Consider the following 19,609-nt stretch of genomic DNA (forward strand, 5'->3'; position numbering starts at 1 on the left):
ACCCTTATTGTTAATAATCAAGATTAGTGATTGATAATCAAGTTTAGTGTTTGATAATCAAGATTAGTGTGATAACTAATTTTCACTTATAATAACTCTAAAATCATATTTTTAGAGTTATGAAAATTAAAAAAAAGTTTAGAGGAGAGAAAAAAAAAACTTATGTGATATTTGTGAAACCCTAGATTTTGATTCACTCAACCAAAATGAGTGATTTCAGTCGCAACTTTGAGGTGGTGAATCTCTATATGATAGAAAAAACAAGTACTACATACCTCTTGATGAAGATCCTGATATGGAGTATTTGTTAGATGGTGTAGATGTTTTAACCCAAAGTGATGGTCAGTCTCAACCAATTGAAGAAATTAGCCAACAAAGTGGAGAACCAAGCACTGAAAATGACCAGGTATACTTCTAAACTAGTTCCCATTAGTTTTTTGTTGCTCAAAATTCTCTAAAGTACGTAAAAATATCAAAGTTTTAAAATTTTCAGAAGAACATACGGTTGGAATTGAGCTCATTACCAACCGTACCTAGTGGTTACGGTTGATAATGTATCAGTTACCAACCGTATGTTCTTCAATTTTGGAGAAAAGTATCAGTTACGGTTGGTTGAGAATTTTCGATACCAACCGTATCTAATCATCCTTTGCATGGAGGTATTTACTGCACCTAGTACGGTTGGTAAAGTAGAATTAGTTACCAACCGAACCTATCCTACGGTTGGTTAAAATTTTCGAATAACCAACCGTATTAAAGGTTCGGTTACTAAGTTTTTATCGTTACCAACCGTACCTATAAACATATATTTGTTTTGTTGCCTAGTTTAGACTAATGTTGGTATATTTTTGTCCAGCTCTTTGTTGTACCTCCTACAATGGATGACCAACCTTTAGAAAATCAACTTCTCACCAAAGATTCTAGCTCTCACTATTTAACCGAGGAGGCATGGGAGGAGAAAGACGATGCAAAGAAGTGGGATAGAGAACGAGGCAAGTTGATTAGGTGTATCATAGTTTGTAATGGTACCACTAACGATAGTGCCTTTCAAATGGTTTGCGAGTGTAGTGGAAAACATAAAAGTTGCGCAAAAAAGGATACCTTGCAAGCGGCAAAGACAAAGAGGAAGAATACTACTTTCAGTAAGAAGACAGGATGCCCCTTCAAGCTTCAGTTTAAAAGGAACAAGGCAAACAAGTGGTTTTTGGAGAAAGTTGTAAGTGGTAGTCATAACCACCCTATACTCAGAGTTTGCTATCACACGCTTATGTTGGACGCCTTACCAAAGAAGAAGAGAATATCGTAGAATCACTGACACAAATTCGTATGAAGCCGATTGATATCCTCGCTCACTTAAAGGAAAGAAACCCTCAAAATGCTTCTAATTTGGATAACATCTACAATGCAAGAAAAAATACAAGGCTAAGAAATGGGAACAAAGGCACTAAATGCAACAATTAAAGCATTTGGGGGAGATGCATAACTACTCCGTATTCCACGATGATGATGAGAAAGGACGAATAAGACATCTTTTGTTGGCTAATCCCGAGTTTGTGAAGTTGGCACGGTGCTCTCATAAAATCCTTCTAATGGATTGCACATACAAAACCAACAAGTTTGAGATGCCGTTGTTGAACTTTATCGGGCAAACTTCTACTAATGCTCCTTTTAGTGTTGGTTTTTGCTTCTTGAAAGATGAGCTCGAAGAGAGCTATGTGTGGGCATTGAACCAAGTGAAGCTATTCTACGTAGAGGGATATACTCCAAAGGTCATTATTACCGACAAGGAACAAACTTTGTTGAACGCAATTCGGAGGGTTTTCCCGGAAGCTCATAACCTTCTTTGCACGTTCCACTTGTGGAAAAGTATTGAAACTAAGTGCATGCGCCTTGTCCGTCCAACCAAAAAGAGCGAAATGGAAAGAATAAAGAAGCTACAGTTACATCAACAAAAGGATGCCAAAGAGAAGTTTAAGAAGGATGACAAGTTGGCGGAACAAAAATGGGAAAGTTTTAAAACGGAGTGGAAAGCCTTGACCTATTCTATCACCGTGGATGAATATGAGGATAAAGCTCGTATGTTAGTGGCTCATTGGAGAAAAGGTTATCCAAGTGTTATGAAGTATTTATTGGATAATTGGTTGGATCCGCACAAAGAGAAGTTCATATCGGCTTTCACTAACCAATATAAGCACTATGACAAACAAGCTACAAGTACGGCGGAGTCATCTCACAACCGGTTGAAGAAGAAGCTTCATAGTTGTAATGGTGGGTTAGTTACGTTATTCGAAGCCATGCATTCGTATTTCCTCCGTGATCACGATAGAGTTACGGAGTCTTTTGAAAAAAAGAAAGTGCAAGCAACACACCAAATGGTTAGACAATGAGTGGCTAAGGGGAATTACACATCAAGTTTCGCACAAAGCAATTGAGAAGATAATGTATGAAGTCCAACATTATGAATGGGGCGATTATGAAGAAGAGTGTGTTTGTCCAAACATGACAAGTTTTGGACTCCCATGTCGGCATGTTATAGCCACGTACCAAGACAAAGTGATCCTTATTCAAGATGTTGATCCCTTTTGGAAACAATTATCCTTCCGTGAAATTTTTTTTGATGATCAATTTCTAGGAACGTTTGCCGATACCGAGATTGGAAGAGCTGTAGAAGAGAAAGGAATATGAAGCGGAGGATGAGATGGAAGAGGATGATGTGCAAGGTAGAAACAAACGAAAAAGAGGTCAAGGGGATAAAGGGGAACCAAGCCGTCGAAATGTACAAGAAAGATGTACCGAGCTTCCTACTCAAGAAAGTACGACAAGAAAAATTGATGTTAAAGGAAAAGGTCCGGTATATCGCTCTAAAGAACAACAAAGAAACAAAGTTGATGATAAAGGAAAAGGTTGCAAAGAAAGTGGAGAAAAAGATGATGAATTTAAATGTAAATGTTCCAATGTCGATCCCGAGGTTTCCTCCCAAAATAGTTCAATAAAAAGGCTTGTTGGTAGAGTTGGTGTTAAACAATTAGCAAGGAACAATGGAAAGAGTCCGATGGTTGAAATAATTCCGTCAAGTGCTGACAAGGAAAAGGAGACGATTCATCTAAAAGGATTGCCTAAAGCACCACCTAGAGACGAGAATGGTCGATATAGCCGGAACCATTACACTTTCTATGAATATTACCTTCGTTTTTTCCCCGACTATATTCGTGGTTATATCAAGGCCACGGAGGATGTTCATGGTGATGGGAATTGTGGTTACCACGTCTTCGTGGATCAACTTGGACCCTTTGAAGACGCGATAGGGTGGGGTTGTGACCAAGTTACTTACGTAAGGCAAAAAAGCTTAATGAAATTACATGGTTACCGCGACTTCTATAAGCCGATGATGAGAGTTGAAAGAAACGAAACCGATGAGGTGTTAAATGAGAGCTTCAAGGAAATGGAAAAACTGTTAACCGGCGACGTATGTTTGACAAGTGAATATTGGATGTGCATGCCTATATGTGGCCAACTACTCGCCAACGCATTCAATTGCGTTATCCATTTAATCTCCAGAGACTTGAGCATTACATTTGCACCAACAAGAGTTCCGTTTGACGAAGACTTGTCAATTAAAAAAACAGTTGTAATGGGGCATGTGGAAGGAAATCATTACGTTGGCCACCGATTGCATGAAGGAAGTCCATTACCTCCATTGTGGAGGGAATTTGGTTGTGACGGTGAACTCCCCAAGACTTGGTGCATTCGATTTGAGGAAAGGATTGAATTATGGAAGGCCATCATTCAATCTATGCCGAAGCAATTCGTACTTATGAGCAATGATGAAGAATGAATGAATGAAGTATTATGTTCAAAGTAGTTCAAAGAATGTTGAAAGTATTTTGTATTTTGACTAAACCAAGAATGAATGAAGTATTTTTTTCATTACTAAACCAACACTACAACCATGAAACCATTACAAATACAAATGAAATTACAACTCATTAAAATGATACTAATATCCGGGTATACGAGTGCGATATAAGTCTTTAAGGATGTTGAAATGAGGTAAGTATTGAAAACTAGACCTTTTCCATCGCCTCCATTCTTGAATAGAGCTCTCTAAAACTTCAGCGTCAGTTTCACCCCTTAAAAATATTTCATCCATAATACGAACTAATGTCATAAATTCTTGAACGTTATCCCGATTAGTTCCATAACGAACATACAACATAATTGCATTGCGGTTATTAGGGTTACCTGTTTCGGAACAAATTTTTTCAAATAGAGTACTCAAATAACTTGTACTCACAAAACCACATCGACGTCGTTCTTCTCCTCTTTTTGGATAGCATAGAACAAAGTTGCGGCAAATACATAAATCTTCTTCCAAAGTGAATTCAAGGTTTGGATCCATAATATAGTTTAAGGTTAGAGATCTGTTTTTGGAATTCAAGTGGAGGTGTAAGTCTAAGCAAGGAGGATAAGCATATATATATATATAAAAATATCTTCAATAACGGATCTATTTTTTGAAATTGAAGTTATTGATAGTCTCAACGGATATATTTTCAAATTGCACAAGTACATGTCAGTGCAACCAACTTTTCAAATTTTTTGAATTCCAGACTTACTTTTGGTAACTTTTTCGGACTTACCAACCGCACCCAGGTACGGTTGGTAAATGAGAGAAAATTATGAACCGTATGTCTGTAATTTTTTTGATTTCCAGAGTTACGGCTGGTAAAGGAAAGACAATTAATAACCGTATGTCTGTAAAGTTGTCGATTTCCAGAATTACGGCTGGTAACTAACAGAAAATAGCCAACCGTACCTCTGAGTAAATTTGAAATCCAGAGATACGGCTGGTAATTCAACAAAATTTTGAAACCGAACAACTTCAAACATACACAGAAAAATATACGGTTGGTAAAGGACTTTAAGTTACCAACCGGACCCAGGTACAGTTGGTAAAGGAAATTAAAATACGAACCGTATGTCTGTAATTTTTTTGATTTCCATAGATACGGTTGGTAATTCAACAAAATTTTGAAACCGAACAACTTCAAACATACACAGAACAATATACGGTTGGTAAAGGAAATTCAAATATGAACCGTATGTCTGTAAGTTTTTTGATTTACATAGATACGGTTGGTAATTCAACAAAATTTTGAAACCGAACAACTTCAAACATACACAGAACAATATACGGTTGGTAAAGGAAATTCAAATATGAACCGTATGTCTGTAATTTTTTTGATTTCCATAGATACGGTTGGTAATTCAACAAAATTTTGAAACCGAACAAGTTCAAACATATGTTCAAATCCATAACTAACACATATAAGCTCATAAGCTAAATTCCATAACTAACGTAAAACAATTATCCATAACATAAGTCGAAATTCATAACATCCACACACAAATAGGATAAATCCATAAGTCGAAAGTCATAACTAACAACACACAAATAGGATAAATCCATAAGTCTAAATTCCATAACTAAGCATGCCGACCGCGAGTTCTAGGACCACCGCGACCACCACCACGAGTTCTAGGACCACCGCGACCACCGCGACCGCGACCAAATCTTCGGCTATGGCCCACCCCGCCTTCCTCCTCTTCATCATTTGTCTCTTCGCTGCCAGGTGAAGGTTGGCGACCGCTACTACTCGCACCTCCAAGAGAGTTTCTACTCCTCTTGAGCCTCGCTCTTCCATGACCAACCCCTCGTACAATTCTTCCATATTTGGATTATGCATGTTCCTTATTTGCTCTTGCAAGATCTTTTGTTGAGGAGCTTTAATCACACCATTACTACGTATGCATGAAGTCATGCTATTTGCCAAAGCTTGTCCTCTCTCTTTCTATTGACATGTCAAAAAGAGTGTTAAGAGATTATTTCATAATATACATTAATCTTCAAATCCAAAGTCATGAGGATAACAAAATTACGTACCGACATGAAGTATAGCTTCTTCCAAGACAAACCAAATAGACCCGTTTTCTCTTTGGTCTCATCAACTGCCTTCCTTTGTGCTACAGCCTTTAGAATATTTTGTTGGGCCTCCGGATCATTATTTGATCATATATGGATGACCAAAATAAGTATACCAAGTCATGTAATCAGCAGCGGCTTCTTTCGTGTTGATACAAGGAATTGCCTCTCCCACTGTGAGTTGGTATCTTTCTTCATGGCGATTGTTCCAAGCATCAACCGTCGGAGTTGGGAGGTAGTTGAGTACAATGGTGGGGAATTTTGTCTCGGATCCTTCCTTGGATAATTTAAAGTTTTTCTTGATAGCCCTTACTTGAATAGGACCAATTTGGCATAGAATGCGACGAGGATTGGTCATAACGTAACTTGTGGGATGATACAATGGTCCGTTGTAGCCTGCGGACTCTGTGAGCCTACGAGCATCAACTCCATTTTCGATCCTCACATAAGGGTCAAAGATAACATCTTCAACAGTGAAAGCATCTATTTGCTCCCTCATTCTAATGAGCTTGTCGTCTTTGAACCTTTGTTGTCTACCAGTGAATATGAACTTCTTTCCCGTAAGGCCATAATCATGTGGTTCCCAATTAGTAGGAGGGGCCAGGCTAGGAAAGTGGTCATAAACACATGCCTAGAAAAAAATTAAGTATAAACTATTGCCTCATGACTAAAATATAACAAACCATCATATAATTGAATAAAAATGTAACCAAACTTACCATTAGAATCGCAACATTCCCGGCAATTTCAGTAGCTCCAACCCTCGAGGCTTTTCTAAGGCTATCAAGTAGATATGCAAGGGTGGCAGTGGCCCACGAATAGTTTTTGGTGTTGTTCAAATTATTCAACAATTGTAGATACTGAACATTCATCCGATTTCCCGAGTTATCGGGAAAGAATATGGTCCCAAGAGAGTACAACAAGTAAGCTGTGGATGTACGTTTAACTATGATTTCATCAATCACCTCACCTGCCTTTCCCTCTTCAACGTTCCTTTAAACTTTTTCCTCAGATTCTTCAACATTAGCTTTTTCAACGGGTTTTTTTGTTTATGTGGTTCATTTTGGTCATAACCACCAGTCAACTTAAACTCCATCTCAGTTTCATCTTTCCCCCACCCAAGTGTTTCTTCAACAAGAGCGTAAAGGTCAAACCAAGCCATGTTGTTGTTGAAACCTTCAAATACTGATTGTCCTTCAACTTCAAGGTCAGTAATTTGCTTCACATCGTCCGGTGTTATTGTCATCTCTCCAAATGGAAGATGAAACGTATCGGTTTCAAGCCTATATCGTTCCCTGAAGGCAGAGACCACAACACTATCATACTCCGTTTGGCAATGAAGAATTCCGGGCCCTAATCCTGTACTAGTCACTAGATCTCGAACCGCATCACATTCTTTACCTAATGCCCAATGTTTAGCCCTTTGACGTTTGAGCAATTTTGTGCATCTTGCATGGTCCTAAAAACACAAATATACAAAAATATAAACACATATTGGTGAACTGAAACAAACAAACAAAATGGATCACAATCAGTTAAAAATTGAATGCTAAGAAAAATAAGAAAAATCATACCCTTGTCTGACATACTTTTGCGGCCCAGGAATCTTTATACCCAAATAAGATTGAAGACTTATCTGGAGCCTCGCCCCAAAGAATTTTATTCTTCTTCGGTGGCAACAACAATTCTTTGTCTTTAGGAATATGTATCGCTTTCGGTGCGGGCTCCTTTCTCGGCTTCTTTTCTTTCTTTTGCCTTGGAGGTGAAGCTACAACTACCTCTTTTCCCTTGGTATTTTCTACCTCTTCCCTTTCTTCATCATTTTCTTCATCAGCCTCCTCTTCATCATTTTCTTCATCTTCCTCCTCTTCATCATTTGCTTCCTCTTCCTCCCCTCCATCATCATCGGATTCTTTAGATTGTTCTTCATCATTATAAGTTTCTTCCTCCACAATTTCATTTTCGTTGCCTTCACGGTTAGTTTCAAACTCAACTCCAGATTCAGCCACAGGTTGTTCCCTCAACTTAATTTCAAATTTATTCTCCATCTTCTTCTCATTCTTGTGGATACCTCTATTATATGCCCCTAAATGCTTGTCACAGCGAGGGGTGGGCGTATGATCAATCGGGGTTAGGTCATTTCCTCTCTTTTTCTTCCTACACAAGCATTACAATTGATTGATTTACTAAGGGTAAAACAAATAATATGGACAACAAAAAACAAAACAAAATAAGGTTGGTAACTGATGAACATATACTAACCGTACCACTCATACGGTTGGTAATTAGTGAATCGATATCAACCATACCAAAGATACGGTTGGTAACTGATGTATCGATATCAACCGTGCCACTTATACGGTTGGTATTGTTATCTTAGTTTTCAACCGTAAGTTATCTTTGGCCAAATACTAACACACAGTATGTTATACGGTTGGTAATGAATGTTGAGTTACCAACCGTAACTCAAATACGGTTGATAACATTGATGAAATTACAAACTGTAAAAACCAAAATCATAAGTTACAGAACAATATACGGTTCGTAACTGAAGACATGAGACCAACCGTAAGCCACATACGGTTGCAAATAAAAAACGTAACTGAACAATTTTCTTAAATTCAAGAACATACGGTTGGTATTTCAGTTTTTACCAACCGTATCTTCAACAAATACCATAGTTACGGTTGGAATTGGAGTTGTTACCAACCGTACCTCACATGTAACTTCTACAATCCAGTTTCAATTTCGCAACAAAACCCTAATTTTTCATACAAAACTAACTTAAATCAAACTCAATAGACTAAACCCTAACTGGGTTTTTCGAAACATACCTTATATAAGTCATTGTGCATGATTTTGATGGTTGAGGAGTTTCAAATTGATGTTCTTGACCTAATGGAGGATTTGGTTTATTAGAACCGCTACAATTTTCAACAACCTTCTTCTTCGACATCTCTAATATAGTTTCAAATCCACGATTATCAATTTTTCAACTCGCCGATTAATGGAAGAAGAACGATGAAAATAAGTTTTAATGGTGGTGGAGAAGAGGAGAAGAAGATGAAGTTAAAAAAAACAAAACTGTTTTGAAAATCAGTTTTAATTGGGTTAAAAATAGGAAAGGACAATTCAGTCTTTTTAATCAAAAAAACAAGGATAAATTAGTCCATTTGAGGCGAAAAGAATAAGCTAGTCAATTAACAACCCCATAAGACACCCTTACCAATTAGAGGGACATTGCTATCACCATTGCCGCCCCTCTACCATTCCCTGCTACCCTATACCAAGGTTGTTAATAAATTACTCTCGTTAAAAAATTGGATCTTTCATCCAAACTTTAAACCCGGGACGGGAGATGTCTATTCGAGGAAGGGGTTTCGACCTAAGAAGGGAAAGCAGATTGACGGACGTTGCGGTTGTTAGTCTGAAGAAACATGGATTCCGATTCGAGATTATTTGTTTCATTAACCATGCCCTCTCATGGCGTCATCAACTGTAATCATCTTCTTCATCTCTCTCTTGTTTCATTAACTCTATCCGTATATCGTTTTAATTCGGAAATATGGTAATAATTAATTCTTCCTTCCGCTTTCGTTAGATTTCTTATCTAAACACTAATTACAAAAACTTACAAAACCATGTCTTGTCTAGATTTGCTTAATTAGCTGTGTCGATTATAGATTTTAATGAATTGCGATGAAAAGAAGGCAAAATATACTTTGTGGCAGATAAATTATGGTTCTAGGTTTTGAATTAGTTAGATTGTGTTGTCTACAATTTGTATGTATGAATTTGGCTATTTTTTATTTTAATTTTACTTTGGTTCTGTGAGTATGTGATCTGATTTACTGATGGTGCTTAATGTAGAAAAAATGCTAAGACGCATTGCAGCGAGGAAGATATAAATGAAGTAGTGCGGTCAGATATTGTTTACTCTAATGCTTCAAAAAGAACTCCGGCCAAGTCGAAAGATTTGGTTGTGGCATTTCAGACAGATGACTTGTCAAAGATTTGCATCGAGGTTAGTTGAATCAGCTGCCTTGATTCTTTTATAGAGTCTCCAATGGAGGACTATGGTTTCCATCCTCTTAAATGAATTGAGGAAATACTGCTATCCACCTACTGTACCAGAATTGTTATATGATATTAAAAGCATGTGGTGTTCTGTTAGTTAGTGTTAGCTGATCTAGTTGATGATACCAGATTTTGCGGAATGGAGAATTTCAAAGTGAATCTCAGTTATCAAGGCAGTTTCGGGGGATTGCAACCATAATCATGCAAGAAACGTTTAATCCAGAAACTAAACGTCCATATACTTTTAGTATGATTGAGAAACTTATGCATGGAATTCACTTTGTTCTTGATCCTCATAACAGCTCAAAGAAGCAGGTATTCCTAGTTTACCATACTATGAAGCTTTTTATTTTCGTTTTTTTAGAAGTTTGTTTATTTCCATTAATTTGGGTTCTTACCATTGACTCATTGGTTACTATTCGGATGATACTGTACTTTCTTATAATATGATGGATTATCTAGCCCTACCCCGATACAGTAGCCGTATGAAACGTTGCACCATATCTCAAACTTAATTTTCTGGGGTTAGGCTCATTGAGGTTCTAGTTGAGCCAATAAGGTGCTTTCTTTGCAACAATTTGAATTTTATTTCAATAGACCCATATTTTATTTTCTTGTATGTGTTGTGCTGTGGTGTCCAAATACTTACTTGAAATAATCTTCTTCAGCATCACATGATTGGGCTTTAATTTTACTGCTAGTTGCTAGAGTATCTTTATTTATACCAGAAATTGCAACGCTCCTGACCATGTTACGAGTTTGCACTTTTGATTTGCATTGTCAGTTATCATTAGGTGATTTCAGCAACTATTTGTGAACTATTTTTTTACTGCATAACTGATGTCTCATTGTAGCTCTAGTTTCTAAACCTTACAATCTTCTGAAATAGCTTTTCCAAAATCACATTATTACTTGTAATTGAATTGGCAATTGCTAGAATAAGTTTACTTCTATGTATCTACTGTTATACCCATCCATCATTACTTCTACGAATTTACTATTAATCAAATAAACCATTTCAACCTTACCTTTTATGTTTAAGTGGCACATTGTGAATTTCCCTTCTGCATCCGTCTCCCAATTCCTTCAACTCAGCATATAACAGAAATGTCAAATTCGGTCCAGTTCTTATAGTTCTGAGTATTATAATGTGGTTTTATCACAAGTGTTTCTTGTGGGAGTCAATATGAAATGTCAGTGAATAGTGTATGTGGATATGGTTTTTCTGCTTCTACAAGTGAGAGTATGCTTATATGGAAACTTCTCCCCACGGTATCTCTACGCTTGATTAGTCGCAGTTTGCACCCACCTTTTGCTACCTTGCTATTCTTTTGGACACTTTGAATTCTTCAAAGTAACCAAATTCCCATTCATATGAAAGGAGTCTCTATGCAGTTCTTTATTATTCTGAAAGTAAATCTGCTATCTGTATGACAGGAGTCTCTACGTGCACAGGGCTTGAGAGTTATACGTGAGCTTCAGAAGCGCTATCCCGTCAAAAGAGCCCTAATGATATTACAGCTCATCATACTTGAAGAAAATTTATGTTCTCTTATGGAAAAGCTCAATGCACGGAATGCAAAAGTTGTTTCGATAGTTGAATCTGGAAATCAGCTATCTTTGGTAAGTATGGCATTTCTGGACTTTTGAATTGTGTAATTTTCATCGTCCATCTCTTCGGGAAATTTGTGTTGGATTTCTCTCCTGTTCTCTTTTGGTGTTTTAATCGTCGTTATATCTGAATAGGTCTGTGAGGTGGAGCCTAGTTTTTTCCGAGACTGTGATGCTTTGGTTAGGAGTCTCTATGGTAGGTCAGAAATCCTTGCTGAGAAGGACACCAATGATGACGATTGCGATGACTGAGATGACGTTGCACCAAGTCATTATCCACCAGTAGGTCTAGTACCACTAAACGCTGGAGCGTTAAATGACCACTGGGGCGTCATCGAACCAGGTCATCATCCTCCAGTACCACTAACTACTCCAGAGTTAGATGAGATCAAGTTAAGTGAGGTATTACGGAAGCAGTCAATTTCCACAGGAAATAGAGCTGATAAGAAGCAATCGATTTCCACAAGAAATGATGGAGCTGACAAGACAAGTGCTGAAGTCGAAGTAGTAGAGGTAAAGCAGAGAAAATGTAGTATGTGCAATGTGTTCGTGGGGGATGCTAAGCAGTTCCGTGAACACTTCATGGCACAAGCAAAATGTGAGGCCCCCCCCCCCCCCCCCCCCCCCCCCCCCCCCCCCCTCACTGCCGATGAATGCTTGGAAAATATGCCCATGCGTGATGCAATGCTTCCAAGTCATATTTGAAAGAGTATACATTTTAAGATCTATTCATCTTTTGCTGAATGCCTGTAGGTTGAGTAGTTTACGGGTTTCCATCTTCTTTAATGAATTGAGGAAATACTGATACCTACTTACTGTTCCGAAATTGTTAAACGATATTAAAAGCATGTGTTCTGTTAAATTGTTTTAACTGATGTAGTTGATGATACCGGATTTTACAGAATGGAGAGCTTCAAAGTGAATCTCAGTTATCAAGGCAGTTTCGGGATATTGCAGCCATAATCATGCAAAAAACGGTTAATCCAGAAACTAAACGTCCGTATACTTTAAGTATGATTGAGAAACTTATGCATGGAATTCACTTTTCTGTTGATCCTCATAACAGATCAAACTCAAAGAAACAGGTATTCTCAGCTTCCAGGTACTACGAAGCTTTTTATTTTTATGGTATAGAAGTTTGTTTATTTCTGTAATCTTAGGGTTCTTGTCATTGGTTACATTTGGATGATACTGTACTTTCTTGTTTACTTCTATAACCTGATCTTTGGGTTATAGAAGTTTGTTTATCTAGCACCCGAAACAGTAGCCATATGAACTATTGCACCATATTTCACACTTAATTTCCCGGTGTTAGGCTCAATTAGGTTTTCATTGAGCCACCAAGGTGCTTTCTTTGCAACAATGTGAAGTTTGTTTCAACTGACCCAGATTTATTTTATTGTAGTCCTTGTATGTTGTGTATCTGTGGTGTCGAGTACTTGCTTGAAATCTTCAGTATCACATGACTTGGCTTTAATTTTACTGCCAGTTGCTAGCGTAAGTTTATTTATACTAGAAATCTAAACGCTCCTGAACATGTTAGGAGTTCGCAGATATGTAGCATCAACTTCATGTACTCGGTTACTTTTAATATGAGGTTTATCATATGGAAACACCTAGCTAGGAAAGTCAGGTTTTTTTTGTTGCTAATGGTGGATTTGCCATCTAGGTGATTTCTTCAACTATATGTGAACTATCTTTTTGCCTCTAACTGGTGTCTCATTGTATCTCCAGTTTCCAAACCTCACAGTCTTCCGAAATAACATTTTCCAGAATCACATGGTTGGATTATAACATGTCTTCGAATTACCAATTGCTAGAATAAGTTTACTTCTTTACTTCTGTTAATCTACTGTTATACCCAGAAATAATTTCATCTCCAAAAATTAACAAAATAAACCATTTCGCTCTTTAAGGTTTAAGTGGCACTTTGTGAGTTTTGCTGCCGCATCTGTCTTCCAGTTACTTAAACTCGCACATAACAGAAATTTCAAACTCAGTATACCTCTTAGAATTCCGAGTTTAAGCTAATGTGGGTTTATCATGAGTGTTTCTTGTTGGAGTCATATCATCATACTCGGAGGAGCTTGATCTGGAAAAATAATTTTCTGAAATGTTGGTGAATAGTGTGTATGGATAAGGTTTTTCTGCATCTGCATGTGGGAGTATGCTAATATGTAAACTTCTCCCCTCCATCTCTGCGCTTAATTAGTCACAGTTCGCTACCTTGCTATTCTTTAAAGCAACCAAAGTTCTCTTTCCTGTGACAGGAGTCTCGACTCATTTCTTTATTATTCCAAAGTAAAAAATTTATTGAGATAGGTTAAATTAGTTCTTCTTTTACCGAAAGTTCGATGGGTTGCTACCTCTTTCTAATATATGCTATGCTATGACATTCACTGGCCATGGGAGTTATACGTGAGCTTCAGAGGTGCTATCCCATTAAAAGAGCCCCAATGAGATTACGGCTCACCATACCTGAAGAGAATGCATGTTCTCTTATGAAAAAGCTCAATGCATGGAATGCAGAAATTGTTTCGAAAGTTGAATCTAAAAATCAGCTGTCTTTGGTAAATCTTGGATTTCTGGACTTTGAATAATGCAATTTTCATTTATCCTTTTCTTTGGAGAATGTGTGTTGGATTTCTATCCTGTTCTGTTTTGGTGTTTAATCCTCCTTATGTCTGAATAGATCTGTGAGATGGAGCCTATTTTACTCGGAGACTATGATGTTTTTGTTAGGAGACTCCACGGTAGGTTAGAAATACTTGCTGTATCAGTGCACTTAGAGAAGGATACCAATGTTGAGCATTACGATGACCACTGGGACGTCATTGAACCAAGTCATCATCCTCTAGTACCACTAAGCACTGAAGAATTAGATGAGATCAAGTTAAGTGAGGTATCACAGAAACAGGCCATTTCCCCGGGAAATGGAGCCGATAAGAAACAGTCGATTTCCACAAGAAATGATGGCGCTGATAAGAAGTGCTGGACTTGAAGTAGTTGAGGTGAAGCAAAGAAAATGTAGTACGTGCAATGCATTTGTGGGGGATGCTAAGCAATACCGTGAACACTTTAAGAGTTCATGGCATACGCATAATCTGAGGCGAAAGACAAGGGAACTCCCCCCGCTCACATCCGATGAATGCGTGGAAGAGATGGCCTTGGTTGTAGCGAATGCTTCGAAGTATGATTTGATAGAGTATACATCTTAATATCTGTTCATCTTTGGCAGTGATACTAACCACAACATGTAATTCCCCTACTTTGTTTTATAAAATGGGAGCTAATTGTGAAAAGAACAGTTTGTTGATAAATTTGATATTAACAAGAGATGAATCATTTGTCCAAACTTTTTGAGAACCTGATAATAATGGCCTGTCATTTGTCTGGCTCTGCCACTACTTGGAATTTTTAAACCAGGTCATCGAACCAACCCGAGGACGAGTTGCCTTTCAAGGGGTTGGGATGTTGGGACACCGATTCTCCTAGATATATTTTAGGATTCAAATTCTTATTTTATTTCTATTTTAGCTGAATTATTTTTTAATTGATTATCACCTTTTTGGTAAAGGATTATCCTTGTGTTCCACGTTCCGGGAAGATAATGTTATGCATAAACTCAAAAGATTGGTGGAACTGTCCGCCTCCGAGGAAAAACATCTCCAAAACCCTTAAGTTAAAAGGGCACTCTATGAATAAAGAGGACGATCCATTCACATATTTATTATCATATTTATGTTTTAGACGTATTTTGTAAATAAAAATTAAATGATAACGAATTTTAAACGAATATTTTGGGGTTATTAAAAATAAATTTATTTCGAAATACTAAATTTTTCAATCTAGTGATTTTAATTTCAATGGTCAAAAATCACTTCCCTTGATTTTCGACAAATAAAATAAATGAGTTGGATATGCTTATCATCGCTATGTGGTTCAGCCACTTTGAAACCGGCATTGCAACAAATAATTGTTGAAGTGTGGGTCTATACTATGCAACTTGTTAATAATTTCACACAAAAAAAAAAACACCACAACTTGCAATATGTGAATTATAAATAATTTCAGGAAAAACGCAGTTAATCTCACAAATCTTATAATATTCATCTTTAAGTATACTGAAACCATGGAGTATTCTATTGTCACTCTTTTCAGTTACCAGTTCTCTGCAACAAATATTATTATCAGTTTATTCCCATTTGTCCTCTACTATTTGTTAGTATGGAGACCAAATACAAAATCTTCACTGAAAAATCATCACCAAGCACCAGAACCAGCTGGTTCTTTGCTCTTCATTGGTCATCTCCATCTAATCGACCGATCGAAACCACAACACATAGTTTTGGGAGCCATGGCTGACAAATACGGACCAGTTTTCACTGTCCAAATCGGCGCACATCCGACACTTGTAGTGAGCAGTTGGGAGGCAGCAAAAGAATGTTTTACCACCAACGACAAGATCTTTGTTTCTCGATCACGCACAGCAGCAGGGAAATATATAGGTTACGACAACGCCATGTTGAGTTTCTCTTCTGATGGACAATATTGTGCCGAAATTCGTAGATTATTGAAAACTGAACTCCTTTCCAATAATTACCTTGCGGTGGTAAGAAAAGTATGGCAATCTGAGATTAATACGTCCATCAAAGAGTTATACAATGCGAACTGGGGTGTTGGCAGAATCAAAGGAGCTCCAGTTTTGTTGAGTTGAAGCAGTGGATTGGTGATTTATTCCTTGATATGACTACTAGAATAATTGCAGGGAAGAGATGCTTTGGGGATGCTACTACTACCGGCAGAGATGCAGAGAAGTGCCGAAAGGGATTGAGACGCTTTGTTAATGTAATGGGTCTGATTTCTCTGGGGGACTCAATACCGCTTTTCGGATCGTTGGATTTGGACGGAAACAGACGAGAGGTGAAGAGTATTGGAAAGGATCTGGATCGTATATTAACTGCATGGTTGGAAGAACAGAAAATGAAGAGATCAGGGTCAGATGAGAAGGACTGGATGGATCTAATGCTGGAGGAAAATCCAAAGCTAAATGGTTATTCTGACGCAGATACCATCAACAAAGCTACATGTGCGGTATGTCAATCAGTTTTAAACGTTCTGCATGTTGTATTATGCATTGAAAACCACCTAAAAAAAGCATACTATTGTTGGTGATTCTTGCAGGCTCTATTGCAGGTGGTACCGTCTGGACAATGTTTACCATGCTGTGGGCGGTTGCGTTGCTAGTAAATAATCCACATGCATTGAAGAAGGCTCATGATGAGTTGGACAACCATGTCGGCAAAGAAAGGCAAGTTGATGAATCCGATATCAAGGACCTCATGTACATCCGAGCTATAGTTAAGGAAGCGATGCGTCTATATCCAGTGTCCATGCGTCAGCTTGAATCCACAGAGGACTGCACTGTTGCTGGATACGACGTTCCAGCAGGGACAAAATTAATCGTGAATACTTGGAAGATTCAACGTGACCCGCGAGTCTGGTCGGATCCATCGGAATTCCGCCCCGAGAGATTTCTTACTGATGCCCATAAAGACATTGATGTTAAGGGTCAACATTTTGAGCTCACTCCTTTCGGATCCGGTAGAAGATCATGCCCTGGAACTTCACTGGGTCTTCAGATGCTGAACATGACAGTTGCTCGTTTGGTTCATGGATTCGAGTTCAAAACAGCTTACGATGCACCTATCGATATGACCGAAGCTGTCGGTTTTTCCAATATAATTAAAGCCACACCACTCGGAGTTATGCTCACTCCACGCCTTCCTCACGAACTTTATGTCTAATAATTTCAAGATGCATGTAGTCAAAGAAACTTATATTAGTTCACAAAATTTCTCTCTCTTCTCTGCAATGGCATGACAAGGGTTTTTAGGTCAAAAAAATTTCCATGGCTGGAGGCGTTAATCCTCCACCAATCCATACAATCCTTCCAACAATCCAGAGAGAAATTGTTCATGTTTCATCTGCTAGCGCCAATATTAATCCTGGTTTGGAAGAATTTCCTCTATTACCTCGTTTAAAGGCTACATCCGCTATTAATGGAGTTTCAAATCCCGGATCTGCTGGTATCCAAAGTTGGAAGGATTGTCTCAATAATCAAGCTAGAGCGTCAGTAACTACAAAACTTGCTTTTGATGGACCGAAAAACTTCAATGGAGATCCAATTGCTTTCTTTTCATCAGATGAGCTCCAACCACGTATTGAATTAAATGAATCTTTAGTGGTGGAATACTTTGTGGGTAAGAGGCCGGATTTCACCTTAGTGAAAGAGAATTTAACTGCTCAGTGGAAAAAAAAGGGAGATTTTGAGATGACGATCTATGGGTTCTCTGTTTATTGCATGTAAGTTATTTCTAATTCGTCCCTGGTCTCCATTTATTGAACAACATATTGGTGCAATTAAAATTGTCCCAACCTGGATGTTAATTAGAGCTTTACCAATTCATCTTTGGAATGCTACTGGATTTGCTAGGATATGTAGTCTTTTAGGAACTCCAATTATGACTGGTATTCGTACAACATTGAAGACTAGAATGTCCTATGCTAGAGTTTGTGTAAAAATTGATTCAACCTACACCTTCCCTTGTGAGCTCCCTTATCAAATTGATGATAAAAAGTATAAGGTGAGGGTTGAATATCCATGGAAGCCTACTTTATGTTCTCTTTGTAAGAGTTTTGGGCATTCAAGTGCTAAATATGGTTCCAATCCTGCACCTAAGTACAAAAAGAAGTGGGTTCCTAAGACTAGTAATGCTGCAACAGCCACAACAGAGGCTCATGAGACTAGTGCGGGGGAGACAACTGAAGTGATTACAACTATGCGACAAGACTTGGAGATGGTGAGTCAATCAAAGTAAGTGGAACCTTGAACAGCAAATTGGACTGCTTATACAACAAAGAAGAAGAAATCAAGCGGAAAAGGTAGTTCGCAAGTTCAACCTTGCTCCCTGAACCCTTTTTCTGTCTTAGATACAGATGCTGAAATTGTTAATGCAGAGTTAGATGAATCTTTGAGAGGGAGTAGAGAAGAAGGAATCAAAGAACAAGTGGGTAACAAGGAAGTCAGCGATGACAAAGTCACAATTGAATCTTGTGATGATTCTAGTGAAGAGTCGGAATATGAAACAGATAATGAAGGTATGGAAGTTGAGAATATGAGAACTCTAGAAGAAATACCTAGAAGGAAACCTATGACTAAGGATCAAAAGGTTTACAATCTTGTGAATGTTAGTGCTTTGTTAGGTGTTGGAGGAAAGAAAGCCGACATGAAGAATATTTTCGGTGGCATAGTAGAAAGGCAATCCAAGCTAAATCCTGAAAAAGAACTTGCAAAACTCAATTGGCCTTGGGTTACAAACAATGATATGCTTGGTAAAGGGAAAAGAACCCCCGCTAGGAAGAAACAGGTTGCGGCATTTGCTTTTTGTCTTTGAATTTAAGCTCTTTGGAGCTGGGAATTTTATGCCTTTGTTAGTTTATGTTAAGGAGTGTCTAGGCCTTAATCTAGTACCTTTTGCGGCACTTGATTAGTGCTTTCTTCTTTTGTAATTCTCTTTTTTCTTTTTCCAATAAAATTTTATCCTTTTAAGCCAAAAAAAAAATAAAATGCATGTACTCGTGTATGGAGCTACTCGTAAAGTACTACAAAATGGATAATTAGCATCAACTTTGCGGGCCTGTATTGTCTTAGTGTGTTTGCTTTTGCTTATCTTAGTGTATGTACGGAATAACCTCCGACTTTGTTTACTGTCTCTGGAAGTAAATAAGATGTATGGGCACACAATGAGAATGGTAATGTCGTTGAGAATGTAACATCTTACGATGGGAAAAAATGTACGTTTACGGTAACTACTTTTGAAGGGGAAGAAAAAACTTGATGTGTTTTTGGTTGGTTCATCTCAGTCTGATTCACTC

At 37.9% G+C, this 19,609-nt stretch overlaps 3 protein-coding genes and 1 pseudogene across 5 annotated transcripts; all 4 read left to right on the forward strand.

Moving 5' to 3' along the window:
• Positions 1-877: 877 nt before the first annotated feature.
• Positions 878-1,306, forward strand: LOC113332434. Its single transcript, XM_026578977.1, has one exon. It carries the CDS (start codon positions 878-880, stop codon positions 1,304-1,306), a length of 429 nt encoding a protein of 142 aa, XP_026434762.1.
• Positions 1,307-9,291: 7,985 nt separating this feature from the next.
• LOC113332260 (ribosome maturation protein SBDS-like) lies at positions 9,292-13,080 on the forward strand. 2 transcript variants are annotated; one of them, XM_026578833.1, is made up of 7 exons: positions 9,292-9,481; positions 9,854-10,007; positions 10,190-10,375; positions 11,498-11,683; positions 11,807-12,184; positions 12,574-12,648; positions 12,738-13,080. In XM_026578833.1, the coding sequence occupies exons 1-5, from the start codon at positions 9,342-9,344 to the stop codon at positions 11,921-11,923; spliced, it is 783 nt and encodes a 260-aa protein (XP_026434618.1). In that variant the 5' UTR covers positions 9,292-9,341; the 3' UTR covers positions 11,924-12,184; positions 12,574-12,648; positions 12,738-13,080. The 2 variants fall into 2 exon arrangements, with proteins under 2 accessions (XP_026434618.1, XP_026434617.1); XM_026578832.1 differs by having other exon boundaries at positions 12,574-13,080.
• LOC113332261 (ribosome maturation protein SBDS-like) lies at positions 12,600-15,081 on the forward strand. Of its 2 annotated transcripts, none has more exons than XM_026578835.1 (2): positions 12,600-12,756; positions 14,364-15,081. In XM_026578835.1, the coding sequence occupies exons 1-2, from the start codon at positions 12,637-12,639 to the stop codon at positions 14,670-14,672; spliced, it is 429 nt and encodes a 142-aa protein (XP_026434620.1). In that variant the 5' UTR covers positions 12,600-12,636; the 3' UTR covers positions 14,673-15,081. The 2 variants fall into 2 exon arrangements, with proteins under 2 accessions (XP_026434620.1, XP_026434619.1); XM_026578834.1 differs by lacking the exon at positions 12,600-12,756 and adding an exon at positions 13,293-14,241.
• A 631-nt stretch (positions 15,082-15,712) lies between these two features.
• Positions 15,713-19,372, forward strand: LOC113332435 (annotated as a pseudogene).
• Positions 19,373-19,609: the final 237 nt, after the last annotated feature.

Source organism: Papaver somniferum, unplaced genomic scaffold, assembly GCF_003573695.1.
Source record: "Papaver somniferum cultivar HN1 unplaced genomic scaffold, ASM357369v1 unplaced-scaffold_131, whole genome shotgun sequence".
Classification (NCBI taxonomy): Eukaryota; Viridiplantae; Streptophyta; class Magnoliopsida; order Ranunculales; family Papaveraceae; genus Papaver; species Papaver somniferum.